The sequence below is a fragment of the Symphalangus syndactylus genome, chromosome 1, assembly GCF_028878055.3.
Source record: "Symphalangus syndactylus isolate Jambi chromosome 1, NHGRI_mSymSyn1-v2.1_pri, whole genome shotgun sequence".
In the NCBI taxonomy this organism is placed as follows: Eukaryota; Metazoa; Chordata; class Mammalia; order Primates; family Hylobatidae; genus Symphalangus; species Symphalangus syndactylus.
This window is the reverse complement of record NC_072423.2, coordinates 73,016,014-73,040,232: the sequence shown is the minus strand read 5'-3', so window position 1 is coordinate 73,040,232 and position 24,219 is coordinate 73,016,014. Positions and strand designations below refer to the sequence as shown.

The following is a 24,219-nucleotide window of genomic DNA, read 5'->3' as shown; positions in this document are numbered from 1 at the left end:
GCTTGCTCAAGGGTAGGACTCACTGAAGCTTAAGAACCTGGGCTCTGCATCATTGCACCACTCTGACCCTCCAGCTGAGACAGATTATGTGATATATAAATTTGTGTTCTAATGTTTTATGTAAATGTATAGCATGAACATTTCCGTATAACTGAAACTCATGATTAATAATTGTTAAAGCTGCATTAATAATTTCTATATGGCTTACCCATCATTTGCCTAAGAATCCTCAGGCCTGACATTTTGGTGCTTTTTCTGTTATGGGTAATAACTTGAGCTTTCAGTGGAAAAAGGTTCATTTCGTATGTATACCAATGAAGTAATACAGTGAATATCAATCATGTTTGAGGTTTATATGACAAATTTATGGTTAATTTTGTTTTGAGCATCTTTTGAAAGAGGAATGTTATTAACAGGTACATATATAGGAATTAATACATATGGGTTATAGCATTTTTTTCCTCATCCATATTATTTCATCTGCTTTTCCCAGCAGTTCTGGAGTGCGAGTGATCATCTCTTTGCAGGTACAAAAATCGCAGCACAGAGTAAGCAGGTCACAGGCTTGCCCAGAGTCTACGGCTGCAGGTGCTCAAGCTAGGCCTGGAAACCAGGACCTCTGGTTCCCTCTACACCATGCCACGCTGTCTCCTTGTCTTTGGTCTCCAATTATTGTTTTCCTTTGTTCTGACTTTATCGGGAGACTGGCAAGAGCTCCTGCAATTCCCTCCTGAAGTTGGGAGTGTTCAGATTCTAGCCCTTTCCCTCGTGTTCTGTTTGCCTGCTCGGTAGGGTCCTCCCCCTATGAATCAAGCAGGGTATTGGCACTTCCTTCATGCTTTTGCAGTGGCTGATAGAATTGGGTGCTACATAACATGTTTTTTTTTTTTTTTTTTTTTTTGACTAAGAAGCAGGAAAATAAATCAGTTATCTCCTATTTTCCTTAAAAAACTTTTAAACCCGGAGAACATTTCAGTGCGAGTGAGGGTCAGATTTGTGAGTAAAAATGTGTAATGGTCTTTTAGAAGATAAGATCTGTTTTGTAAAGAAGGGAAGTTCCCTGTGGCATTGAAAATAAAGCTGCCTTTTGGAGCAGTGCTTTATTTTATGTGTAGGTTTAATTAGGAAGTAGCACTTTGTTGTGGGAACATAATCACAGAGGGGCCTTTGTTTTATGCAAACTTTTAGACAGGAGCTGCTTGTGTGCTGGGTTTTGTAAAACCTCATTAATTCAGATGTCAGTTGTTTTTTCCCCCAAATTTCTGAAAAATTGACCAATATTGGGTGAGGTTTATTATTGTATCGTTCAAATATAAAGTGTTTATTAAGCACATCGACAAGGTCAACAAGAAAATAGGGAAATTTCACAATCTTAAGATAAAATCTTTAAAGATTTTTATTGCAAGAATTGCATCTAAATTGGAGCATCTCATTACAAGTGAATTTTGGCTGTTCCTGAAAAGAGGTTAGGCAGAAACCCTTCCTAGAAGCACGCAGATAGAAATTACTTTTACTGTATGCTTGTTTGTACTCTAATGATTCTATTCCAGTTTTCTATTACTTCATACTGGCCTCCACCAATTTCAAATACTAAGGTTTCTTGAATTTGCTTGGTAAAATAAATAGATAGGAAGAAATCTTAAGCTCATCATTATGATTTGGAAGTAAGCCACCCTAAATTCCTGCCCTTCGGACATTTTTATCTTTGTTGTCATGTTCTCTGTGAAGCTGCTAGCCTCAGAAATAGGTCTTTCTTTTGTTTTCACATTTTCATTATCTCGTTTTATTTTCTCATGCATAGCTTCTCTGCTGGTTATCTATTGTGTAAGAAATCACTGTGAAACTTTATGGCTTAAAACAGCAACATTCAATCTATACCTTTCCTGATTTCAGTGGGGTCAGGATTTAGGAAAGGCCTGAGTGGGTATGTCTAAGGCTGCAGACCACGGGGGCTAGAGTTGGAGCAGCTTAGGGGAGAGGGTCTTTGGGGCAGTTGGAGGAGGGGGTTTGGGGCAGCTGGGGAAGAGAGTGCCAGACCAGCTGGGAGAAGTTTCCTGGGGCAGCTGGAGGCTATGTTCATGAGAGTTCAGGGCTTCTCTGTGTGGTCTTTCCACATGGGCGCCTGAGCTTCCTCACAGCATGGCTGCCTTAAGGCAGCTTGCTTATAGGGCAGCTTGGGGCAGGAGGCAGAAGTTGTGTCCCCTCTTAGACCTGGTCTCCAGTCACATGGTGCCAGTTTCCCTGTGCTCTATGAGCCACCCAGTCACTCAGGTTGGCAGAGATTCAACTTGGGAAAGATAGACCAGCCTCACCCATCAACCGGAGGAGGGGTGAAGAATTTGAGGCCTGTTTTTTTTTTTTTTTTTTTTTTTTTTTATTATACTTTAGGTTTTAGGGTACATGTGCACAATGTGCAGGTTTGTTACATATGTATCCATGTGCCATGTTGATTTCCTGCACCCATTAACTCGTCATTTAGCATTAGGTATATCTCCTAATGCTGTCCCTCTCCCTTCCCCCCACCACACAACGGTCCCCGGAGTGTGATGTTCCTCTTCCTGTGTCCATGAGTTCTCATTGTTCAATTCCCACCTATGAGTGAGAACATGCGGTGTTTGGTTTTTTGTCCTTGCAATAGTTTACTGAGAATGATGTTTTCCAATTTCATCCATGTCCCTACAAAGGACACGAACTCATCATTTTTTATGGCTGCATAGTATTCCATGGTGTATATGTGCCACATTTTCTTAATCCAGTCTATTGTTGTTGGACATTTGGGTTGGTTCCAAGTCTTTGCTATTGTGAATAGTGCCGCAGTAAACATACGTGTGCATGTGTCTTTATAGCAGCATGATTTATAGTCCTTTGGGTATATACCCAGTAATGGGATGGCTGGGTCAAATGGTATTTCTAGTTCTAGATCCCTGAGGAATCGCCACACTGACTTCCACAATGGTTGAACTAGTTTACAGTCCCACCAACAGTGTAAAAGTGTTCCTATTTCTCCACATCCTCTCCAGCACCTGTTGTTTCCTGACTTTTTAATGATGGCCATTCTAACTGGTGTGAGATGGTATCTCATTGTGGTTTTGATTTGCATTTCTCTGATGGCCAGTGATGATGAGCATTTTTGCATGTGTTTTTTGGCTGCATAAATGTCTTCTTTTGAGAAGTGTCTGTTGATGTCCTTTGCCCACTTTTTGATGGGGTTGTTTGTTTTTTTCTTGTAAATTTGTTTGAGTTCATTGTAGATTCTGGATATTAGCCCTTTGTCGGATGAGTAGGTTGCAAAAATTTTCTCCCATTCTGTAGGTTGCCTGTTCACTCTGATGGTAGTTTCTTTTGCTGTGCAGAAGCTCTTTAGTTTAATTAGATCCCATTTGTCAATTTTGGCTTTTGTTGCCATTGCTTTTGGTGTTTTAGACATGAAGTCCTTGCCCACGCCTATGTCCTGAATGGTATTGCCTAGGTTTTCTTGTAGGATTTTAATGGTTTTAGGTCTAACATTTAAGCCCTCTCTCACCGCTCCTATTCAACATAGTGTTGGAAGTTCTGGCCAGAGCAATCAGGCAGGAGAAGGAAATAAAGGGTATTCAGTTAGGAAAAGAGGAAGTCAAATTGTCCCTGTTTGCAGATGACATGATTGTATATCTAGAAAACCCCATTGTCTCAGCCCAAAATCTCCTTAAGCTGATTAGCAACTTCAGCAAGGGTAACCTCAGGATACAAAATCAATGTACAAAAATCACAAGCATTCTTGTACACCAATCACAGACAAACAGAGAGCCAAATCATGAGTGAACTCCCATTCACAATTGCTTCAAAGAGAATAAAATACCTAGGAATCCAACTTACAAGGGATGTGAAGGACCTCTTCAAGGAGAACTACAAACCACTGCTCAGTGAAATAAAAGAGGATACAAACAAATGGAAGAACATTCCATGCTCATGGGTTGGAAGAATCAATATCATGAAAATGGCCATACTGCCCAAGGTAATTTATAGATTCAATGCCATCCCCATCAAGCTACCCATGACTTTCTTCACCGAATTGGAAAAAACTACTTTCAAGTTCATATGGAACCAAAAAAGAGCCCGCATCGCCAAGTCAATCCTAAGCCAAAAGAACAAAGCTGGAGGCATCACGCTACCTGACTTCAAACTATACTACAAGGCTACAGTAACCAAAACAGCATGGTACTGGTACCACAACAGAGACATAGATCAATGGAACAGAACAGAGCCCTCAGAAATGATGCCGCATATCTACAGCTATCTGATCTTTGACAAACCTGACAAAAACAAGAAACGGGGAAAGGATTCCCTATTTAATAAATGGTGCTGGGAAAACTGGCTAGCCATATGTAGAAAGCTGAAACTGGATCCCTTCCTTACACCTTATACAAAAATTAATTCAAGATGGATTAAAGACTTAAATGTTGAGGCCTGTTTTAAAACTACTACTGCCTCAGCCTTCTGAAAGGGTCTTTCTCTAGGAGGCTTTAATCTTTGCAGCCTTGCATATCTTATCTTGTAGGGGCCGCACCCCTGTCTTTAGGTGAGGTGAAGAGCTTATAGGAACCAAACAGGAATGCACATACTGTTCTTTTAACGATAAGTGAGCTGAATAAGTGAAAACGTTTGAGGCTAGGCTTTAGGAACAAGATGGAGTTTTGTTTTTTGATACAATTTATATTTAAGCTTTCTCACTTATGTATTATCGGTGGGGGTTGCCAAACAGTCCAGGATAACCATTTTGCCATTTGGCAGAGCTCAGTTCTCTTTAGATTTTGAGCTGCCAAGGTTTGGCTGCACTGTTTCAGTGTTTCTACCCAGCAGGGCTTCTTGCATTTGGCCTGGGAGGATTCAGGGAAATCCGTGAAGACAGTTTTGCAGGATTGGATCACAAAATGCTTTTCATATCCCCAACTGTTTTGGCATCAAAGTAAAGATTTTTGTATATTTATGGGAAAAAAGGGAAGTCCGTTTTGAAATTATTTCTTCCTGTTATATTGAAGCTGAAAAAAAGGGATAAGTTTTAATTTCTCAAGAAATATTTCTTTGAAAAATATAGCACAGTTTGGTATCCATTGTAGCTTTTTCTTTTCTTTTTATGTATTGACTTCTACTCAGATTGTAGTATTTCCATCTTTAAAAACAAAGCTGTAACAACATTTTTAAAACATGGCTTATAAAAACCTCAGCTAGGTCTCAGAATATCTCTTGTGTTTTTAATGTCTTCAGTGGACCTTTGCTCTGCACAGAACTTCCTTTATTTTGATGTACTAGTAACATATAATAGCAGAAACTTTTTAAACTATAGAAAAATATAAGAAAAATTTATTTAAAAAAATCCCCTGTGATTCTTACAACCAGCAGTGACCTTTTGCTCCATTGCATCGTATCTGAGAACACTGAATGTTTTTAAGAAATCATGGAATCTCTGCCTTGTGCATACTGGGATCTCAGGATTCGTCAATGAGCAAGACAATGATCAGATCCACGTTAAGCCCTTAGTGCAGAGAAAGTGCACAACACATGGGCGGTTCTTTCACCATGTTGGTTATTAGTGATGAGCAGGGTCGCTTTCATTGCATCTTTAAAGGCAGGCCCCAGCTCTCAAGGGGCTTCTGGTCTGGTGGGGAAAAATGGGCTTCTGCTGAGTGGTGTAGAGTGTGCAGGGACTGGGGGTGCACAGAGAACACGTCGGAAGGACCACTTCATGGTTCAAAGAAACAATGCAGTCCGGGCATGGTGGCTCATGCCTGTAATCCCAGCACTTTGGGAGGCTGAGGCAGGTGGATCACCTGAGGTCAGGAGTTCAAGACCAGCCTGACCAACATGGACAATCCCTGTGTCTACTAAAAATACAGAATTAGCCGGGCATGGTGGTGCATTCCTGTAATCCCAGCTGCTCAGGAGGCCGAGCCAGGGGAATCGCTCGAACTTGAGGGGCAGAGGTTGCAGTGAGCCAAGATTGTGCCATTGCACTCCAGCCTGGGCAACAAGAGCAAAACACCATCTCAAAAAAAAAAAAAAAAAGCGAAAAGGACCCTCTGGAGAAAGGGAGGAGGGAATACCGAAGGAAGCAGCAGGAAAGAGTAGGGTGGGAAAGACTTGGAAATTAGAAAGCCTGGCATGTCTGTGGTCTGTGGAGCTGACATAGTACATTCAGTCCTAGAATAAACATTTCCTCTCTTTTTTTTCTATTTATTGGGATATAATTGACATATAATGAAATGTACAGATCTTGAGTGTATAGTTGGGTGAGTTTTGATAAATACAGACACTTGTATAAGCCATTCCCTTGTCAAGGTATAGAAGGTTTCCATCACCCCAAAAGGCTCCCCCACCCTCTTCCCAGCCAATTCCCCACTTGCTCTCCTCCCTCCCAGCAGCCAGAGGAACCACTGTCCTGAATTTTTTTTTCGCTTTGGAAGAGTTTTGCCTGTGAGATGACTTTTTAACAATGGAATCATTGATAAGTGCGTCCTTTTTTGTGTCTGGCTTCTTTCTCTGAGCATGAGGTTTGTCAGATTCACATGCCGTTGCTTGTATGAGTGGCTTGTTCCATTCATTTCTGTGTAGTAATTTCACTTTAGGGATATAGCAACATTTATTTATCCACTGTCTTGCTGGGTATTTCCAGTTTTTGTCTATTGTAAAAATGCTGCTGTGGACATTCTTACAAGTCTTTCTGGGTGTGTGTTTTCATTTCTCTAGGAGTGGAACTGGCCACAAGATCTGTGTATATTTAACTTTATAAAACATTGGCAAAGCACAGTCCAGAAAGTGCCTCTAGGCAGAAAGCAAAGCAATCCTGGGCTCTTCTCCTGGGAGTCACTGTCCCGTGCTGCCTGCTGTCTAATATTTGAAACCCATTCTTTGTATCCTGTGTCCAGAGTTCTAGCTGTTCACTGGAGGAGAGCCAGGTGGTACCAATTTCTTCTTCCTAACGACCAGTAAAATGCCTGTAATAATTTTTAATGGCAGAATGATATTTTATCATTTGGCTACACAATAATTCATTTAACCTGTTCCCATTGGGAGACACTTAAGGTGTTTCCAATTTGGGGCTATTCTAAGTTATGCTGCAACAAACATTTGAATATTTTATGCCTGTTATGGTAATTTATTTTTTAGTGTCGATTCCAAAAAATTAGATTATTTGGTTAAATGCTTTAATGTTTTAAAATGTGATCTTTATTGCCTTATTTTTTTCAAAAACATTGCTCAATTTATATGCTCAGTAACAGAGACAAAGTGTGTTTCACAATTCCTCGGCAGTATGGGGATCAGAATTTTATTTTCTTATTTTTTTGTCCTATGCTAATTGAATAGCAGATTATTTATTTATAATGAGTTGTTACATTATGTCACTGTACTGGACACATCTTTGGGAGCACTAAGCTAAATTCAGATGTTTAAACAATGTTTGGTCTGATTTATTATCTTCACATGTATAAATTTTATGATTATTAATCTGTTGAGGCAGTCAAATTGCTGTAACACGGTGGTGACATTTTTAGATACTGAGTATCAACATCAGAGGCTGGACAGACTTTTCAAGTCATATTCCAACCAAAGGGAAAAAACTGATTCTACTCTAAGTCTCATTATTTTGAGAGTGCCAGTTGTCACAAGAATAACTACGGAACATGGGGAAATTGATTAAAAATCTGACACCTTACCTCTGTATTGTGCATTTTATAAAGTGCTTTCCTATTCGTTATTTCGTCTTATACTTACATGAAAAATCTGAAGAATGTGTCAATTTGTGTCCATGTCATTCACGAATGTGCACTGGGATGTAGAGAACACATCCTCTGTATTTGTCATTTTAAGCCTAAATCATGGAAAACATTCAATGTAGTTTTAAAGTTCTCTAGACTATAGGAAATTAAAAATATATTACTCACCTATCACTACCTTTTTGCAGGGGAATATGGGTGATTGTGGAATTCTAACTCTGAAAGCGTTGGTTTTGGTGAGATGACCAGGCTGCCAAAGTGCAATGAAGGTAGAGACTTCTTAGTGACTAGGACAGCTGCCTGTTGATGCCATGCACCTCCTCAGACCTGTGGTCTCTGTGGAATTTGTATGCAGGCACTTAGAAAGCACTGACTTGCTCTGGCCTGTCCGTTTCGGAAATGAAGCCTGGGAAAACTGTGAGGTCAAATTTAAACCTGCAAATAATTAGCTGGATGGCATAGCTGTACAAACTGAGATAGCCTGGGAAATTTGGTAAAGCTTTAAAACTATTGTACTTACTAGCTTCTGTTCAGCCAACTGGGCTGATTTTTGAGACAGAGTCTCACTCTGTCACCCAGGCTGGAGTGCAATGGTGTGATCTCGGCCGCTGCAATCTCTGCCTCCTCTGTTCCAGCCATTCTTGTGCCTCGGCCTCCCGAGTAGCTGGGACTATGGGTGCATGCCACCACACCTGGCTAATTTTTGAATTTTTAGTAGAGATGAGGTTTTGCCATGCTGCCCAGGCTGGTCTCAAACTCTTAGCCTCAAGTGATTCACCTACCTTGGCCTCCCAAAGTGCTGGGATTACAGGTGTAAGCCACTGTACCTGGCCAACATAAGCTTTCTTATTAGTTGAGAATTATTAGAATATGTGTAATTGTTTTCTTGTTTTAAAAAATAATAGACTATTTTTTAGAGAAGTTTTAGGTTTGCAGAAAAATTGAATGGAAAGTACAGAGAATTCCCCCTCACCCCTCTGCCCCTCTGTACAATAGTTTTTGGATCAAATTTTGGCTAGTCGTTTTTTGTTTGTTTGTTTGTTTGTTTGAGACAGAGTCTCGCTCTGTCACCCAGGCTGGAGTGCAGTGGCGCAATTTCAGCTCACTGCAACCTCTCTCTCGAGTTCAAGCGATTCTCCTGCCTCAGCCTCCTCAGTAGCTGGGACTACAGGCGTGTGCCACTATGCCTGGCTAATTTTTTGTATTTTTAGTAGAGACGAGGTTTCACCCTGTTAGCCAGGATGGTCTTGATCTCCTGACCTCATGATCCACCTGCCCCCTTCCCAAAGTGCTGGGATTACAGGCGTGAGCCACCGTGCCCGGCCTTGGCTATTCTTGCCCTTTTAAGAGCAAGTGACTGATCCAATGCGGTTTCAAAGGTTTCTAAGACCTTTTCCTCCGTTGTATTTACAAGACGGTCATGAGAATTGTCAATCATATAATTTAAGAATTTTTGCTTTTCCTACTATTTAATGGTATGTAATCAGAAGATATTTATCTATGTTCTTCGTATGACAGAAGCACAAAAAAATGCCAGTTAAATAACCACTTAGTAGGTCTTCATTGGGATGAACAATATTTAGGATCACTTACAACTTTATACCAGTCTTGTATCAGTCTTATAGACTGAGCCAGGCAAGAAATGGGGCTGCCCAAGGTCACTTGCTGTTCAAGAAATGCCACCAAGGAGAAAGCATTGTGTGAACAATGGGTCTTTCACTGTAAAGCCCTGAGTTTGGAACTCTGATTTTGTATTTTGTGAAGTATCATCATGCCTTGCCAGAGCTCAGTAAGAATGTGACCGAAATCAGGTCATGAGAAAGATAAGATTTCAAACATCCCCTCGGAGCTGTTTGCTTGACCTCTGCTGACTTAATTGGTTTCTATGGAGTTGGCCCCTGCCTAGAAATACTACATTCCTACTCATTTTCAACTTAGCTCAATCTTTCACAAGGTTGAATCTTCATACCATTCACTTTTCATCTCCTTTTTTTGGAGGGGGTGTTGTTGTAAAATATGCAATCATAAAATTTACCAGTGTAACCTTTTTTTTGTATAAAAATGGCATATTCTTTATTTTGCCTACTTTAATTTCAGAACAAAATGAACAAAATAAACAAAAAAAATCCACAATACACAACATCCAATCCTGCTGTCAGAGTAGGGAGGGAATGGGGGCTTGACACCCTTGTTTCCTGCCTTCAATACAAAGACAGGAGAGAAAAAAAAAAACACTAGACATCAGCAGGGGAAGCCAGGTGGGACAGGGGCACTCGAGGCTGCACTGGGAGCCATTTTAACCATTTTTAAGTGTACAGTTCAGTGGCATTAAGTATATTGTGTAACCATCACCACCATCCATCCCCATAACTTTTTCATCTTCCCAAATGGAAACTCTGTACCCCTTAAACACCAACTCCATGTTTCTCTCTTCCCCCAGCCCTAGGTAGCCTCCATTCAGCTTTTGTCTATGAATTTGATTACTCTGGGTAATCAAGCTTACATAAGTGGAATCGTATTCTATTTGTGCTTTTGTCTGGCTTATTTCACTTAGCGTACATAATGTCCTCAAGGTTTGTCTGTGTTGTAGCGTGTATTACAATTTCCTTCCTTTTAAAGACTGAATAATATTCCATTGTATGCATAGACCGTATTTTGTTTATCCATTCATCCATCGACGGGTACCTGGGCTGTTTCCACCTTTTAGCTATTGTGAATGATGCTGCTGTGAACATTGGTGTACGCGTGTGTTTGAGTCCCTGCTTTCTCTTCTTCTGGATATATACCTGGAAGAGGAATTTCTGCATCATATTGTAATTCTATGTCTATGTTTAATTTTTTGAGGAACCACCATACTGTTTTCCCTAGTACCTGCACCATTTTACTTTCCCACTGCATCTTTTAAAAAAATAAACAAAAGCCTTCCTATATATTATGTATCCTACATATTTGCATATTCTCTTTTAAAAAATAAGCTTTAAATATTATGATTTGTCAGTTAGATACTCAGTGAAGTTAGATGTGTCTAAAGAAAAAGGAGAATCTTCAAGTAGAATATAGACCAAGGATCCATATAAAAAGTGAAATTTTACACACTCACAAAAAACAATGCTTTCTCATCTCTCTAGTGCTAAAACTGTCAACGATTCAGCTAGATTTAGTGCCCAAAGGAAAGAAAACACATAATTATTGTTTCTGGGTGTTGTAAATGTCTAACTAATAGGTTAATGTTTAATGGAGTTCGTTAAGTGCAGATTTGCACAGCTTTTCTGGGCAGTATCACCTGTTGGATTTTAGAGGCTTAATGATTAAGGGCCCTTTTACTGTCATTGGGTGTGATGCTCGTGTGTTTTCTCATAATAAGGCATGAGAAGAAGGGATGCAAGCTGTAAGCTCTTCACCATCGCTCCATCAACTGGGGCAAAAACAGGTCAATGTGAGGACTAGGAGAAGAGGTGAAAAGAAGTTTGAATTTTTAGCCAGATATTCTCTGGGACTGAGGCAAGACGGGGGAAGTGTGGGCTTTGGGGCCATGTAGGAGAGAACTCTGCACTCTTTCTATAGTGGAGAGAGGGATCTGATCGAGCTGGAAGACTCTGCTTGGCCTCTTTGTGTTTTCCTTCTCACTCACGTTTTGGCCTTTTAGAAAACCCTGTAAGACTCATTGCTTTTATCTCTGCTCTGGTCTCTTGGTGTTTACAAAGTCAGCACCACCATCTCTCACAATTTCCAGGCACCAACATCCAATTCTGTGACCTTCAGCCCCGGTGACCCCATAGCTCCTTGGTTTCAGGCCCTGGGATGGTCTGAGGGTTTTACCACGGTGCACAAAGATCTGCGTGATGGCCTACAGCCCTGGCCAGGCGCCCGCTGGCTCTCTCCTGCCGTCTCTGCACTCCTTCCTCTGTGCTCTGCCCTCAGAGTTCCCCTCAGTGTCCTTCCTCACCTTTGCTCCAGTTACCTGGACATCTCTCATCTGGCTTCAGAAATACCTTCTCTTACCTTCAGAGAAGCCTTCCCTGACTATCTGCCTTCTCCAGACTTAATGGGCCTTCCCCCAACACCCAGACACTCTCACAGCCTCCACCCTTCTCCCTGGTGACTTGGTCAGCATCTGGCTTTCCCACCAGGGCATTGGTCGCATAGACCTTCCATCCACTGCCATATTTGTGGCACCTGGCGTAGTCCCTGTGACAAAGCAGATGCTCGGTTAATGATGACTGGATGAAGCTTCAGTGAAAAATTGTTAGTGGGCGTCCCTTGTCCCCGGTCTCCTGTGTCCATGTGGAGTGTTCCTTTGCTCACCCCTCCCCCACCTGTCCTCAAGGGAGGAGCAGTCATTGTCCTAACTCGGGGACAGCTGACTTGCTCCCCCAGGGCACACATGTGCTCTTCTTTTCCTGTGCAGGCTGCTCTCAGATGCACAGGTTCTGGCCCACAGGACAGAGCTTCCAGGGTGGGCCCACAAGCACCCGCTCAGGCTGTGACGCAGGAGGGAGTGTGTCAAGCAGACCTCCACCACGCCCATCTACATCACATCCTCCAGATTTGCTTTTTTCTGGAATATTGCATACTGCTTTTTCCAATCTCCATGACAGATTTGTCAGCCTACTTCCACATCAGAAGAGGAAGGAAGGGATGCCATTCATTGCCACCACTGTCCCAACATGAACAAATGGGGAACTACATTTTGGAGAAAAGCCTAGTGTGATTTCAAAGGCTAAGACACTCCTAGGTGAAAACTTGATAGTTCCGGCCAAGGGAATGGTTAGGAGTTGGGTAATAGAAAAGGTGCTTTTTGGATTTCTCAGGTCTGAGAATGGCCTGTAACTGCATTTCACACGTGGGTTTATATCATTCTAGGGGCACTTGTCTGTCACATGGATCTTACAAGGTGGGGAAGAGAAATGAAGATCCCCACAAAGAGCATTTGGTGACATGCCTGGCTGTGGTTTTGAGGTAGTTCCAGCTAATTTTCCACAAATTTAGCAAAATCACCAAGAACACTTCGTCAACTTGAGCAATAGGAACAATTATAGGAGAAATACATCGAGACTAGGAATGGAAGACAACCTCTTACTTGTCCGTTCTGTTTCTTAGATAAAGTGGTTCAACACTTTTTGTGGGGGATGAGGGACAGGGTCTTGCTCTATCACCCAGGCTGGAGTGCAGTGGCACCATCACGGCTTACTGCAGCCTCGACTCCCCAGGCTCAAGTGATCCTCCCACTTCAGCCTCTCCATGGCTGGGACCAAAGACGTGCGCCACCATGCCTGGATGATTTTTTTTTTGTAGTTTTTGCAGAGATGAGGTTTTGCTGTGTTGCCCAGGCTGGTCTCAAATTCCTGGGCTCAAGCAGTCTGCCCACCTTGGCCTCCCAAAGTGCTGGGATTACAGGCGTTAGCCACCACCCCCAGCCTGCACACTTTTTAAAACAACAATACTATTAGTCACCCTCAAATGGAAACGGTGACACCTGGACCATGGGTCAGCTTACGGGTGGGCTCCTTTTGAAATCGCTTTTCTAATTGATGGAAGTCAGAACTGCTTCTGACAGGTGTCTGAAGTATTTCTTTCCTGTCTTCAGATTACTGATCATGGGTTACTATTTACGTTTTAAATGGGCTCGTATCTCTGTGCCCTCTATTTGTCAGCAATCATCTTACTTTGGCTTTTCTTCAATGTCCACTTTAAGTATCTCAGCATGGTTCTGAAGGGAGCATTCCTAGATTGTCTGGGACATAAATTTTAAGAATTTTAAGGAAAGAAATCTGCTTGATCTAAATTTATCACTATTGGCAGCCTGTCCCTCCTCCCCTAATCAAAACAAAAAGCAAAAAGAAAAGGAGCAAAAAAGAGAAAAGTTACTGGACGAGGACATGTTTTGTTTTGTTTTAATTTTGGGACATGTTTATTTTGCACATCTAATGGTAGCACCAAATTTAAAGAGAAACAAATCACGTTTTATTCTGAAATGTTCTTCTTATTTATGAAGCTCTTTCTTTTTGTCTGTTAATTGAGTATGCTGCTCCTAAAATGAGGAGATAACAGTTAAAACTGCCAACTGAAATATAATATAAATCACATTTCAAGTAATTGCTCTGAGAAATGTGTATTGCAGACATCTTTCCTTCCGTCTCAGCTCCCTAGCATCTCAGTTTTTCCTAGTTTTTGTTGGCACTTCACGTGCTGATAATTGACTAAGTGCTTTCGTGATTGACACGCTATAAAACTGGAAGTGAGCCATATCTGCATTAGTAATTAGCCTCCTATCAAATAACTGCTTCTTTATTCATGAGTAGTAAGTATTAATTCAAATGGTCATTTTACATTTCATTCTCTAATAATTTCATGAGAAATAAAGCTTACAGAGCACAAAATCACCACTTTCACAGGGATAATTGAGCAATATTATTTATCAAATGTACTTAACTGTTAATCTAAATCTCTTTTGTCTGGGAAAAGTTCATTTCCTTCATGCAAGAGAGAAGACATGCCTTCATTCACTGTTCAGTTACCACCATGGAGGCAGGTAGGTTCTTCTATGGAGAATTTCCAGAGCAGAGTTGTGCCTGGTATTGAGCCCTGTAGATTTCCTGAGAGCCTGCGGAGAACAATTGCACTTTCCGTGGAGAGGAGAGGCTTCACTTCTGTCTGCACATGGGAAGTTGACCTCTGATGCTGGAAAATTAGGTTATCTGTATTTTTTAGACGTCTGTGCCTGAGATAGATTTAATATATTTAAGTTAAGATTGAGGCCCACATGAACATTCCTGTCTGGATTCCTTTTTAGAAAGTGGCGTTTGATGTGTGCCTACTTTATTTATGTGACACTGTTTATGTGCATTCCCCAGTGATCATTAACAAAGGCTACTTGGTGGAAAATCATGATGAAAGTGGATTTAAAAATGGCTGTATCAGCTGCAGGTTTAGCAAGACTACATTGACTCTGAGTCTAGTGAGAACCCCTGCATCATCAATTTGTGTTCAGCCAACCTTAAATCCAGAGAAAAGGCAGTTTAGTCAACCATGCAAAAAAAGGGCAAAAGAAATATTGTGGATTTTATTGGGACAAGGGTTTAATATTCTATATACTGGCCAGGTACAGTGGCTCATGCCTGTAATCCCAGCACTTTGGGAGGCCGAGGCAGGTGGATCACCTGAGGTTAGGAGTTCGAGACCATCCTGGCCAATGTGGTGAAACCCTGTCTCTACTAAAAATACAAAAATTAGTTGGGCATGGTGGCGGGTGCCTGTAATCCCAGCTACTTGGGAGGCTGAGGCAGGAAAATCGCTTGAACCCAGGAGGCAGAGGTTGCAGTGAGTCGAGATTGCACCATTGCACTCCAGCCTGGGCAACAAGAGAGAAACTTCGTCTCAAAAAGAAAAAAAAAATCTACATACTAACAGACAATCTTTCAGTTTTTCTACATTATATATAAGACCAATTTGTCAACACATGATTGGTGAATTTGGCCTGTATCAATCAGGTGAGACTGCTGTAACAAGTAGCACCAACTGGGCAGCTTGCAGCTTAAGCAAGAGACATTGATGTCCTCACAGTTCTGGAGGCTGAAGTCTAAGGTCAAGGTGTCAGCAGAGTCGGTTTCTTCTGGCTCACAGTGGCTTCTTCTTCCTGAATCCTCACATGGTCTTCCCTCTGTACTGTCTGTGTCCTAATCTGCTTTTCTTATGACACCAGAAATATTGAAATAGGGCCCACTACAATGGCCTTATTTAACTTAATCACCTCTTTAAAGAACCTATCGCCAGATACAGCCATGTTCTGAGCTACTGGAAGTTAGAACTTCAATGTATGACTTTTGGGGGAAACAGTTCAGCCCATAACAGGGCAAAGTGAAGACAAATTGTACTTAGGTTCTTCATGGCACCCTTTGCCTCTTTATCAGACTTACTGCTCTCAGGACCCCTAGTTTGTTTCCTGTTCTCCAGTTTGGGGACCCTGAGGACTATTGAGAGATTGTGGCAACAATGGCCAACATCCTAAGGAAGTCTTTGATCAAGATAAAAGTTAAGTAACTCCTCCCTTGAGAGCTTGTCCTGAAGTTTTTCACTACGGCTGTTCTTCCATTTGGTATCATTTTCTTATATATGACTAAGCTCTCAGAAAAAAAGCTGGCAAAGTGTTGATAAAGTACTGGAACATGGTATTGAAATAATTATGGGCTGGGCCAGGCGTCATGGCTCACGCCTGTAATCCTAACACTTTGGGAGGCTGAGGAGGGTGGATCACGAGGTCAGGAGTTCAAGACCAGCCTGGCCAAGATGGTGAAACCCCGTCTCTACTAAAAAAAAAAAAAAAAAAAAAATTGGCTGGGCATGGTGGCGGGTGCCTGTAATCCCAGCTACTCGGGAGGCTGAGGCAGGAGAACTGCTTGAACCCAGGAGGTGGAGGTTGCAGTGAGCAGAGATCACGCCACTGCACTCCAACCTGGGTAACAGAGTGAGACTCTGTTTAAAAATAATAATAATAATAATTTTGGGCTGGATGTGGTGGTTCACATCTGTAATCATGGCAGTTTGGGAGGCCAAGGCAGGTGGATCACTTGAGCCCAAGAGTTCAAGACCAGCCTGGACAATTTAGTGAGACCCCGTGACTATGAAGAAAATTAAAAAAAAATCAGCCGGGCATGGTGTGGCTTGTCTGCAGTTCCAGAGATTTGGGAGGCTGAGGTAGGAGAATCTCTTGGGTCCAGGAGGTCAAGGCCATAGTGAGCTGTGGCCACACCATTGCACTCCAGCCTGGGCAATAGAGTGAGATCCTATCTCAAAAAAAAAAAAAAAAAAAAAAAAAAAGAAAATAAAAGAAAAAAAGAAAGAAAGAAAGAAAGAAAGAAATGACACTGGTTGAAGTAAAAGGGTGGAAAAACTGGATTAGGACTTATCAGTTGTCTCAGCCTGGGATTTCTTTCCTTTTCTTTGTAATATATAGAAGTAGTGCAGCATAGTGCTTAAGAGTACAAACTGCCTGGGTTCAAGCCCAGCTATATACAGTTTAGCACCTATGAGATCCTGGGAAGATTACTTAACCTTTCTGTGCCCCAATTTCCTCATCTGTAATGGGGGGAAATGACAGTACTTACTTCGTAAGAAGAATGTCGTTGTAAGAATTCAGAGTTGTTGGGGCATGGTGCCTCATGTCTTTAATCCCAGCACTTTGGGAGGCATGGATCATATGAGGTCAGGAGTTTGAGACCAGTCTGGCCAACATGGTAAAACCTCCTCTCTACTAAAAATACAAAAATTAGCTGGACATGGTGGTGTGCACCAGTAATCCCAGCTACTCTGGAGGCTGAGGCAGGAGAATTACTTGAACCCCAGAGGCGGAGGTTGCAGTGACCCAAGATCACGCCACTGTCCTCCAGTCTGGGTGACAGAGTGAGACACTGTCTCAAAAAAAAAAAAAAATTCACCTTGTTGGCCAGGCTGGTCTTGAACTCCTAACGTCAAGTGATCTGCCTGCCTCAGCCTCCCAGAGTGCTGGGATTACAGGCTTGAGCCATGGTGCCCAGCCATTTTTTTTGAGACAGGGTCTCACTCTGTAGCCCAAGCTGGAGTGGAGTGGCGCAATCTCAGCTCCCTGTAACCTCTGCCTCTGGGGCTCAAGTGAGTCTTGTGACTCAGCCTCCTGAGTAGCAGGGACTACAGGCATGTGCCACCACACCCAGCTAATTTTTTTGTATTTTAGTGGAGATGAGGTTTTACCATGTTGCCCTGGGTGGTCTCAAACTCCTGAGCTCAGACGATCCACCAGCCTCGGCCTCCCAAAGTGCTGGGATTACAGGCATGAGCCACTGCGCCCGGCCAGTAATACGCATTCGAGGTTTCTTCCTGTCTTTTTGTGGCTTGAGAATTCGTTTCTTTTTATATAATATTCCATGGTCTGGATGCACCATAGCATGTGTTTCTTTTTACCTATTAAAGGACATCTTGGTTGCTTCCAAGTTTTGGCAGTGGTGGTGCAGGTTTTTGTGTGGACCTAAGTTTTCAGTTCATTTGGGTAAATACCCAGGAGCATGATTGCTGAGTATGGTGAGCATTTTTATTACTGAGTATGGCGAGGATGTTTAGTTTTGTAAGAAACTGCCAAACTATCTTCCAAAGAGGCTGTACCATTTTGCATTCCCACCAGAAATGAATGAGAGTTCCTGTTGCTCCACATCCTCACCAGCATTTGGTGTTGTCAGTGTTTTGGATTTTAGCCATTCTGTAGATGTGTAGTGGGCTGACTTTTTTTCTCATATTTACATGTGTTATCTCCAAATCACTATGCGAAACACTTTTAACACTACTATTAACGTAACATAATACTAGGATCTTTCGGAATCCAAATAAAGACATTGGAAACAAGAACAAGCTGTTATGTTCATACCAATATTGTTAATAATAATAATACTACAAATGTATTTGTGAGTACTTTTTGAGTTTATTCTGAAAACAAATGCTACTAGGAGATTATTCACAAGACACATTTCTGATTAACATGTATGAGCAGTTATACTCCAAAGCTTCGATTTTGGCAACCAATGTATACCAGCTCTCTCAAGATGCACTTTTGTTTTTGAACAGCTGCTACTGATTCTATTTTTTTAAAAATGTTGTGTATATTTAAGGTGTGCAATTTTTTGATATACATATACACTGAAAGAATAATCACAATCCAGATAATTAATGTATTTATCACTTCACATAGTTACCCTTTTGTGTATTATGATGAGCATACTTAAGATCTACCCTTTTAATAAATAAATTTCTAGTATACAGTACAGTATCGTTACCGTCCATTGTATCTCCAGAACTTATTCATCTTGCATAACTGAAACATTGTATGTATTGACCACCATCTCCCTATTCCCCTTTCCCTGCAGCCCCCATTCTGCTGTCTAAGTTCAACTATCTTAGATTCTACCTTTAAGTGAGATCATGCAGTAGCTCTCATTCTGTGCCTGGCTTATATCGATTCTGGATTGAGACTTTTCAGTGTCTTTGTTTTAGGTCTTTCAAGTTGCATATGTCATCATTAAAGCTGCCAATGCCCCTCGACCTGGAAACTGGATTTTGGAGCGTTCTCTGGACGGCACCACATTCAGCCCCTGGCAGTATTATGCGGTCAGCGACTCAGAGTGTTTGTCTCGTTACAATATAACTCCAAGACGAGGGCCACCTACCTACAGGGCTGATGATGAAGTGATCTGCACCTCCTATTATTCCAGATTGGTGCCACTTGAGCATGGAGAGGTAGGTGTGGTGCCCACTGCAGCAAGATCTGTTTCTTCATCAGAGTCTCCCCGTCTCAGATGTTAAGACAGCCATTGTCATAGCCAACATTAAACACTCAAAATTGATCTCTCTCAGTACAAAGATCTTTAACTATCTAGCTTTATTTAAAGTGGCCTTGAGTCATGTCTGAGTAATTTCACAAACAATATAGTTTACCTTGTTGACTTCCTCTCTTCAAGGAGGCTCTCAGTCTTCACTCTGCTGTGATTTAATAACGCCCTCGGATCCTCCTTCAGAGCATCTTCCCCACAGCACCAGGGCAAGAACGTTTGTTGAAATATTAGAGAGCTAAAATGTTCCCCAGAGTTGTAGTTCTCAGTTTTCTCAATGTTCTCCTCGGTAGGTGGTGAGCACTGGAGACTCTTGAAGTCTTGCAGCTTAATGCCCAACATGCCCAGATTGTATACACTTCCTTAAAGTCAGAGTATAATGAGAAACAGCCCATTCTTTAGCAGCACCTGGCTCGATGAGATGAAACTACAAAAACTCTCCAGTGCTCTTCACAGAGGGAACTCTGCAGCGAGCTGTGCATTGTTTCAAGGGCAGAGATTAATTAAGACAGCCTGTATCATTCAGGCTTTGTGGACTTTTTCTTTGTTCTTCTCAAAGCCTATTCATAACATTTTAAATTTACTTCAGAGAAGTTGTAGCCCAGGGACAGATGCTGAAATATTCTAACCACTCCGAGAGAAATGATCCTCTTAAAAGATTTTCAGCAATAATGCCATAATGTGATGAATGTCGTAGTCTTTGTTCTCCACATTGTAGTCTGGTTCCACATCTGATCTTTGGCAAGTGAGGGTTTTCTTTTATATCAAATTTTAAAGTTTGAGACATAATTTACATTCAGGAAAGCATACAGATTTTAAGTATATAGTATATCTGAGACAGTGAAACAGATAACTTCAATAAACTGAAGACATTGAGATCATGGTAATTCAAAAGTAATTAACAAATGCTAGACATATTTTTACAAGAAGCTAGTTGTTTTGTTTTGATTTTAGATGGTATCTCTTAAAGATTCTGTCCTGACATTAGACAATCAGGGCTATATTTTTGCAAGCTTAAAATTGACATTTGTGGCCAGGTATGGTGGCTCATGCCCATAATCCCAGCATTTTGGGAGGCCAAGGCAGGCGGACCACCTGAGGTCAGGAGTTCAAGACCAACCTGGTGAACATCATGAAACCCTGTCTCTACTAAAAATACAAAAATTAGCTGGGCGTGGTGGTGCACACCTATAGTCCCAGCTACTCGGGAGGCTGAGGCAGGAGAATTGCTTGAACCTGGGAGGTGGAGGTTACAGTGAGCCAAGATCGTGCCACTGCACTCCAGCCTGGACCACAGAGCGAGATGCCGTCTCAATAAATAAATAAGTAAATAAATAAATAAATAAATAAATAAATAAATAAACATTCGTCTATTTTGATGCCTTCGTCTTCAGATTCATACATCACTCATCAATGGCAGACCAAGCGCTGACGATCTTTCACCCAAGTTGTTGGAATTCACTTCTGCACGATATATTCGCCTTCGCTTACAACGCATTAGAACGCTCAATGCAGATCTCATGACCCTTAGCCACCGGGAACCTAAAGACCTGGATCCTATTGTTACCAGACGCGTGAGTATGGAACGGCAGTCCTGCCAAATAAAATAAAAAGATTCATTTTATTTAAGGGAACTCTTATTTTTCTTCTTTCCTTTTTGGTTGTTCTTTCCCTCACGTGTTGGCCTTTGTTCTTGCCAGCAGCTGTATCCTTATTTCATGTAAGATTGCTGTGTTGTTACAGATGCTGCGTTTAGGTGATGGGCCAAAATCATATCCTCAGGTCCCTCGTCCACCCCATCCCCATAGTGCCATAATGTGGTGAATGTCATGGTCTTTGTTCTTCACACTGTAGTCTGGTTCCACATCTGATCTTCGGCAACTGTTGATTTTCTTTCATATCAAATTTTAAAGTTTGAGACATAATTTACATTCAGGAAAGCGTACAGATTTTAAGTATGTAGTTAAGTGTATAAGACTGGTGTCGCAAAAATTTTCATATCCCTTCAATAACCCAGGAGTGGGATTACTAAGTTATAGGTAGCTGGATGTTTACCTTTTTAAGAAAATGCCAAACTTATATAAAAAGTAGTTGTATCCAGCTGGGTGTTGTGGCCCACGTGTGTAATCCCAACACTTGGGGAGGCTGAAATGGGAGGGTCACTGGGGCCTGGAAGTTTGGGACCAGCCTGGGCAACAGAGTGAGACCTCACTCAACTCTGTTTAACAAATAAAAATAAAAATAGTTGTATCCGTTTTTGTAGTCTGACCAGCAATGTGTGAGAGTTCTGGCTGCACTACACGCTGTTAGACATTTAGTGCTATCAGTCATTTTTATGCCGGCTGTTCCTGTGTGCATGTATTGGCATTTTGTGATGTTAATTTGTGTTTCTCTGCTGACTAATGTTGACAATGTGCTTACTAGTATACGATCAGAATTTTCTGTCCATTTTTAAATTGGACAAAAAATAAGCCTCCTTGTTACTGACTTATAAAAGAATTTTATATATTTTGTATACGAAATCATATAGATCTGTTTGTCTATTCTCGTGCAAATAACAAGCTTTCTTGGTTACTGTAGCTTTACAGTAGGTCTTGAGAGGTCAGGTTTCTTGTATTTCCTTATGAATTTTAGAATCAGTTTGTTAATTTCTGCAAAAGAAATAAAGCCTGCGAAGATTTTCATTGGGATTCCATTGATTCTTTAGACCAATTTGGGAAGAATTTTAGAAGACATTTTAACAATGTTGAGTCATCCAATCTGTGAACCTGATACATACCTTTTCACTTATCTGAATCTTCTTTAATTCCCTTTGGCAGAGTTTTATTGTTTATTTGAAAAGGTCTTGTTCAATAATGCTCAACAATGTTCAATAATGAAAAAAGAAGTCCAGGCGCGGTGGCTTACGCCTGTAATCCCAGCACTTTGGGAGGCTGAGGCGGGTGGATCACGAGGTCAGGAGATCAAGACCATCCTGGCTAACACGGTGAAACCCCGTCTCTACTAAAAATACAAAAATTAGCTGGGTGTGGTGGCGCATGCCTGTAATCCCAGCTACTCAGGGGGCTGAGGCAGGAGAGTAGCTTGAACCCGGGAGGTAGAAGTTGCAGAGAGCCAAGATCGCACCACTGCACTCCAGCCTGGGTGATAGACCAAGACTGTCTCAAAAAAAAAAAAAAAAAAAAAATGAAATCAAGGCACACGTAGTAAGACTAAACTGTTATTATTTGTAGATGACATGATTATGTATGTAGAAAAGCTACAAAGCAACTACCAGAAATAACAAGTGAATTTAGCAGTGTTGCAATATACAAAATCAATAAACAAAAGTGAATCGCATATTTAGTCACTAGTAATGAACAATGGAAAATGAAATCTAAAAAGAAGTCTATTAACAGTAACATGTAAAAACAGAGAACTGGTGAGTGCATTTCTTCAGAGGAAAGCACTTTGTTCTGTTAATGTGATTTACATTTCTTGATTTTTGTGTGGTAGACTAACTTTGCATTCTAGGGTAACTCTTAACTTGTTCATGATCTTTTCTATAGAGTGCTGTATTCAATTTGCCAATTTTTTTAGGGTTTTCAATAATGAGTTTTGAAAGATTACTGACTTGGTTTAAGATGCAGTTGGGGAATTCTTTTAGACTTCTTTGGGTTCTGATGAGCTAATTTGAGCCTAATTTATTTTAATTGAGCACAGGATTCTTTGTGCATGAAATATAATTTTTAAATGTACATGTCATCATATTTTAGATTACCAATAAAAACTCTTAAACTACATGAGATATTTGTTGGTGTGCCAGCATTTTCATTTCACTGAAATCTAGGTTTTAATTTTTGTTCATAACTTTCTTTTTCCTTAGTATTATTATTCAATAAAGGACATTTCTGTTGGAGGCATGTGTATCTGCTATGGCCATGCTAGTAGCTGCCCGTGGGATGAAACTACAAAGGTGAGTTCTAGTATTTTACATTTTACTAAAACTTCAAAACAGAAATTGTAGCTATAATATTTGCATTACTCTTTTTGATTCCAAACAAACATGAAAGGTATAAAATTATGCTGCAAAAAAACAGATTTTCAGAAATTTAATGTGTCATTTTTAAACAATTTCATTTTGCTTTGGAGGATATGTTTCTAATTAAGTTCTTACAATGATTTTTTATGTGATAAAATATCCCTAACATAAAATTTACCATTTGAAAGTGTACAGTTCAGTGGCCTTATTAATTTTGAAGCCCTTCTGTCTGTAAGAAAGTAAAAAAAAAAAAAGTGCAAGTATAAATTATGTTTACATTTTTTAGAAGAAAGATTTTCTCTTCCTATTTTCTCCCCTTCCGTTTTTTTGGTACTAAATCAAGATTTAAAAGGGGCATGGTGGCTCACACCTGTAATCCCAGCACTTCGGGAGGCAGAGGCAGGTGGATCAGTTGACGCTAGGAATTTGAGACCAGTCTGGCCAACATGGCAAAACCCCATCTTTACTGAAAATACAAAAATTAGTGGGGCGTGGTGGTGTGCACCTATAGTCCCAGCTACTCGAGAGATTGAGGCAGGAGAATCGCTTGAACTCGGGAGGTGGAGGTTGCAGTGAGCTGAGATCATGCCACTGCACTCCAGCATGGGTGACAGAGTGAGACTCTGTCTCAATAAAAATTTAAAAACAAGATTTAACAGTTTATCTCTTTTAGCACTACATTAAATGAATAATATGACATCATCTCCTTTTATTTTTTAAAATTTTTATTTATTTATTTATTTAGAGACAGAGTTTCACTCTTGTTGTCCACACTGGAGTGCAGTGGCGCAATCTCGGCTCACTGCAACCTCCACATCCTGGGTTCAAGGGATTATCTTGCTTCAGCCTCCTGAGTAGCTGGGATTACAGGCACGTGCCACCACGCCCAGCTAAGTTTTTATATTTTTAGTAGAGAACTGGGGTTGGGGTTTCACCATGTTGGCCAGGCTGGTCCTGACATCTTCCCTTTTAAAACACTTACACGAAGTTACTTCTTATTTTCTTCTAATCTTTGTAATTCTTTACCTCTTGAATAGGACTATTCTACTATCGATGCTGAAAAATATGTAGATGAACACTAAGAAAATTATTAATA

The 24,219-nt window shown here is 40.9% G+C and overlaps 1 protein-coding gene across 2 annotated transcripts in view; it reads left to right on the top strand.

The window, feature by feature from the left end:
* LAMA1 (laminin subunit alpha 1) overlaps positions 1-24,219 on the top strand; it is a 170,432-nt gene that overhangs the window by 45,587 nt on the left and 100,626 nt on the right. For both annotated transcript variants that reach the window (XM_055237979.2, XM_055237969.2), the window contains exons 4-6: positions 18,768-19,010; positions 20,497-20,676; positions 22,968-23,057. In XM_055237979.2, coding sequence (XP_055093954.2) covers positions 18,768-19,010; positions 20,497-20,676; positions 22,968-23,057 — 513 coding nt within the window. The remainder of the gene's footprint in view (positions 1-18,767; positions 19,011-20,496; positions 20,677-22,967; positions 23,058-24,219) is intronic.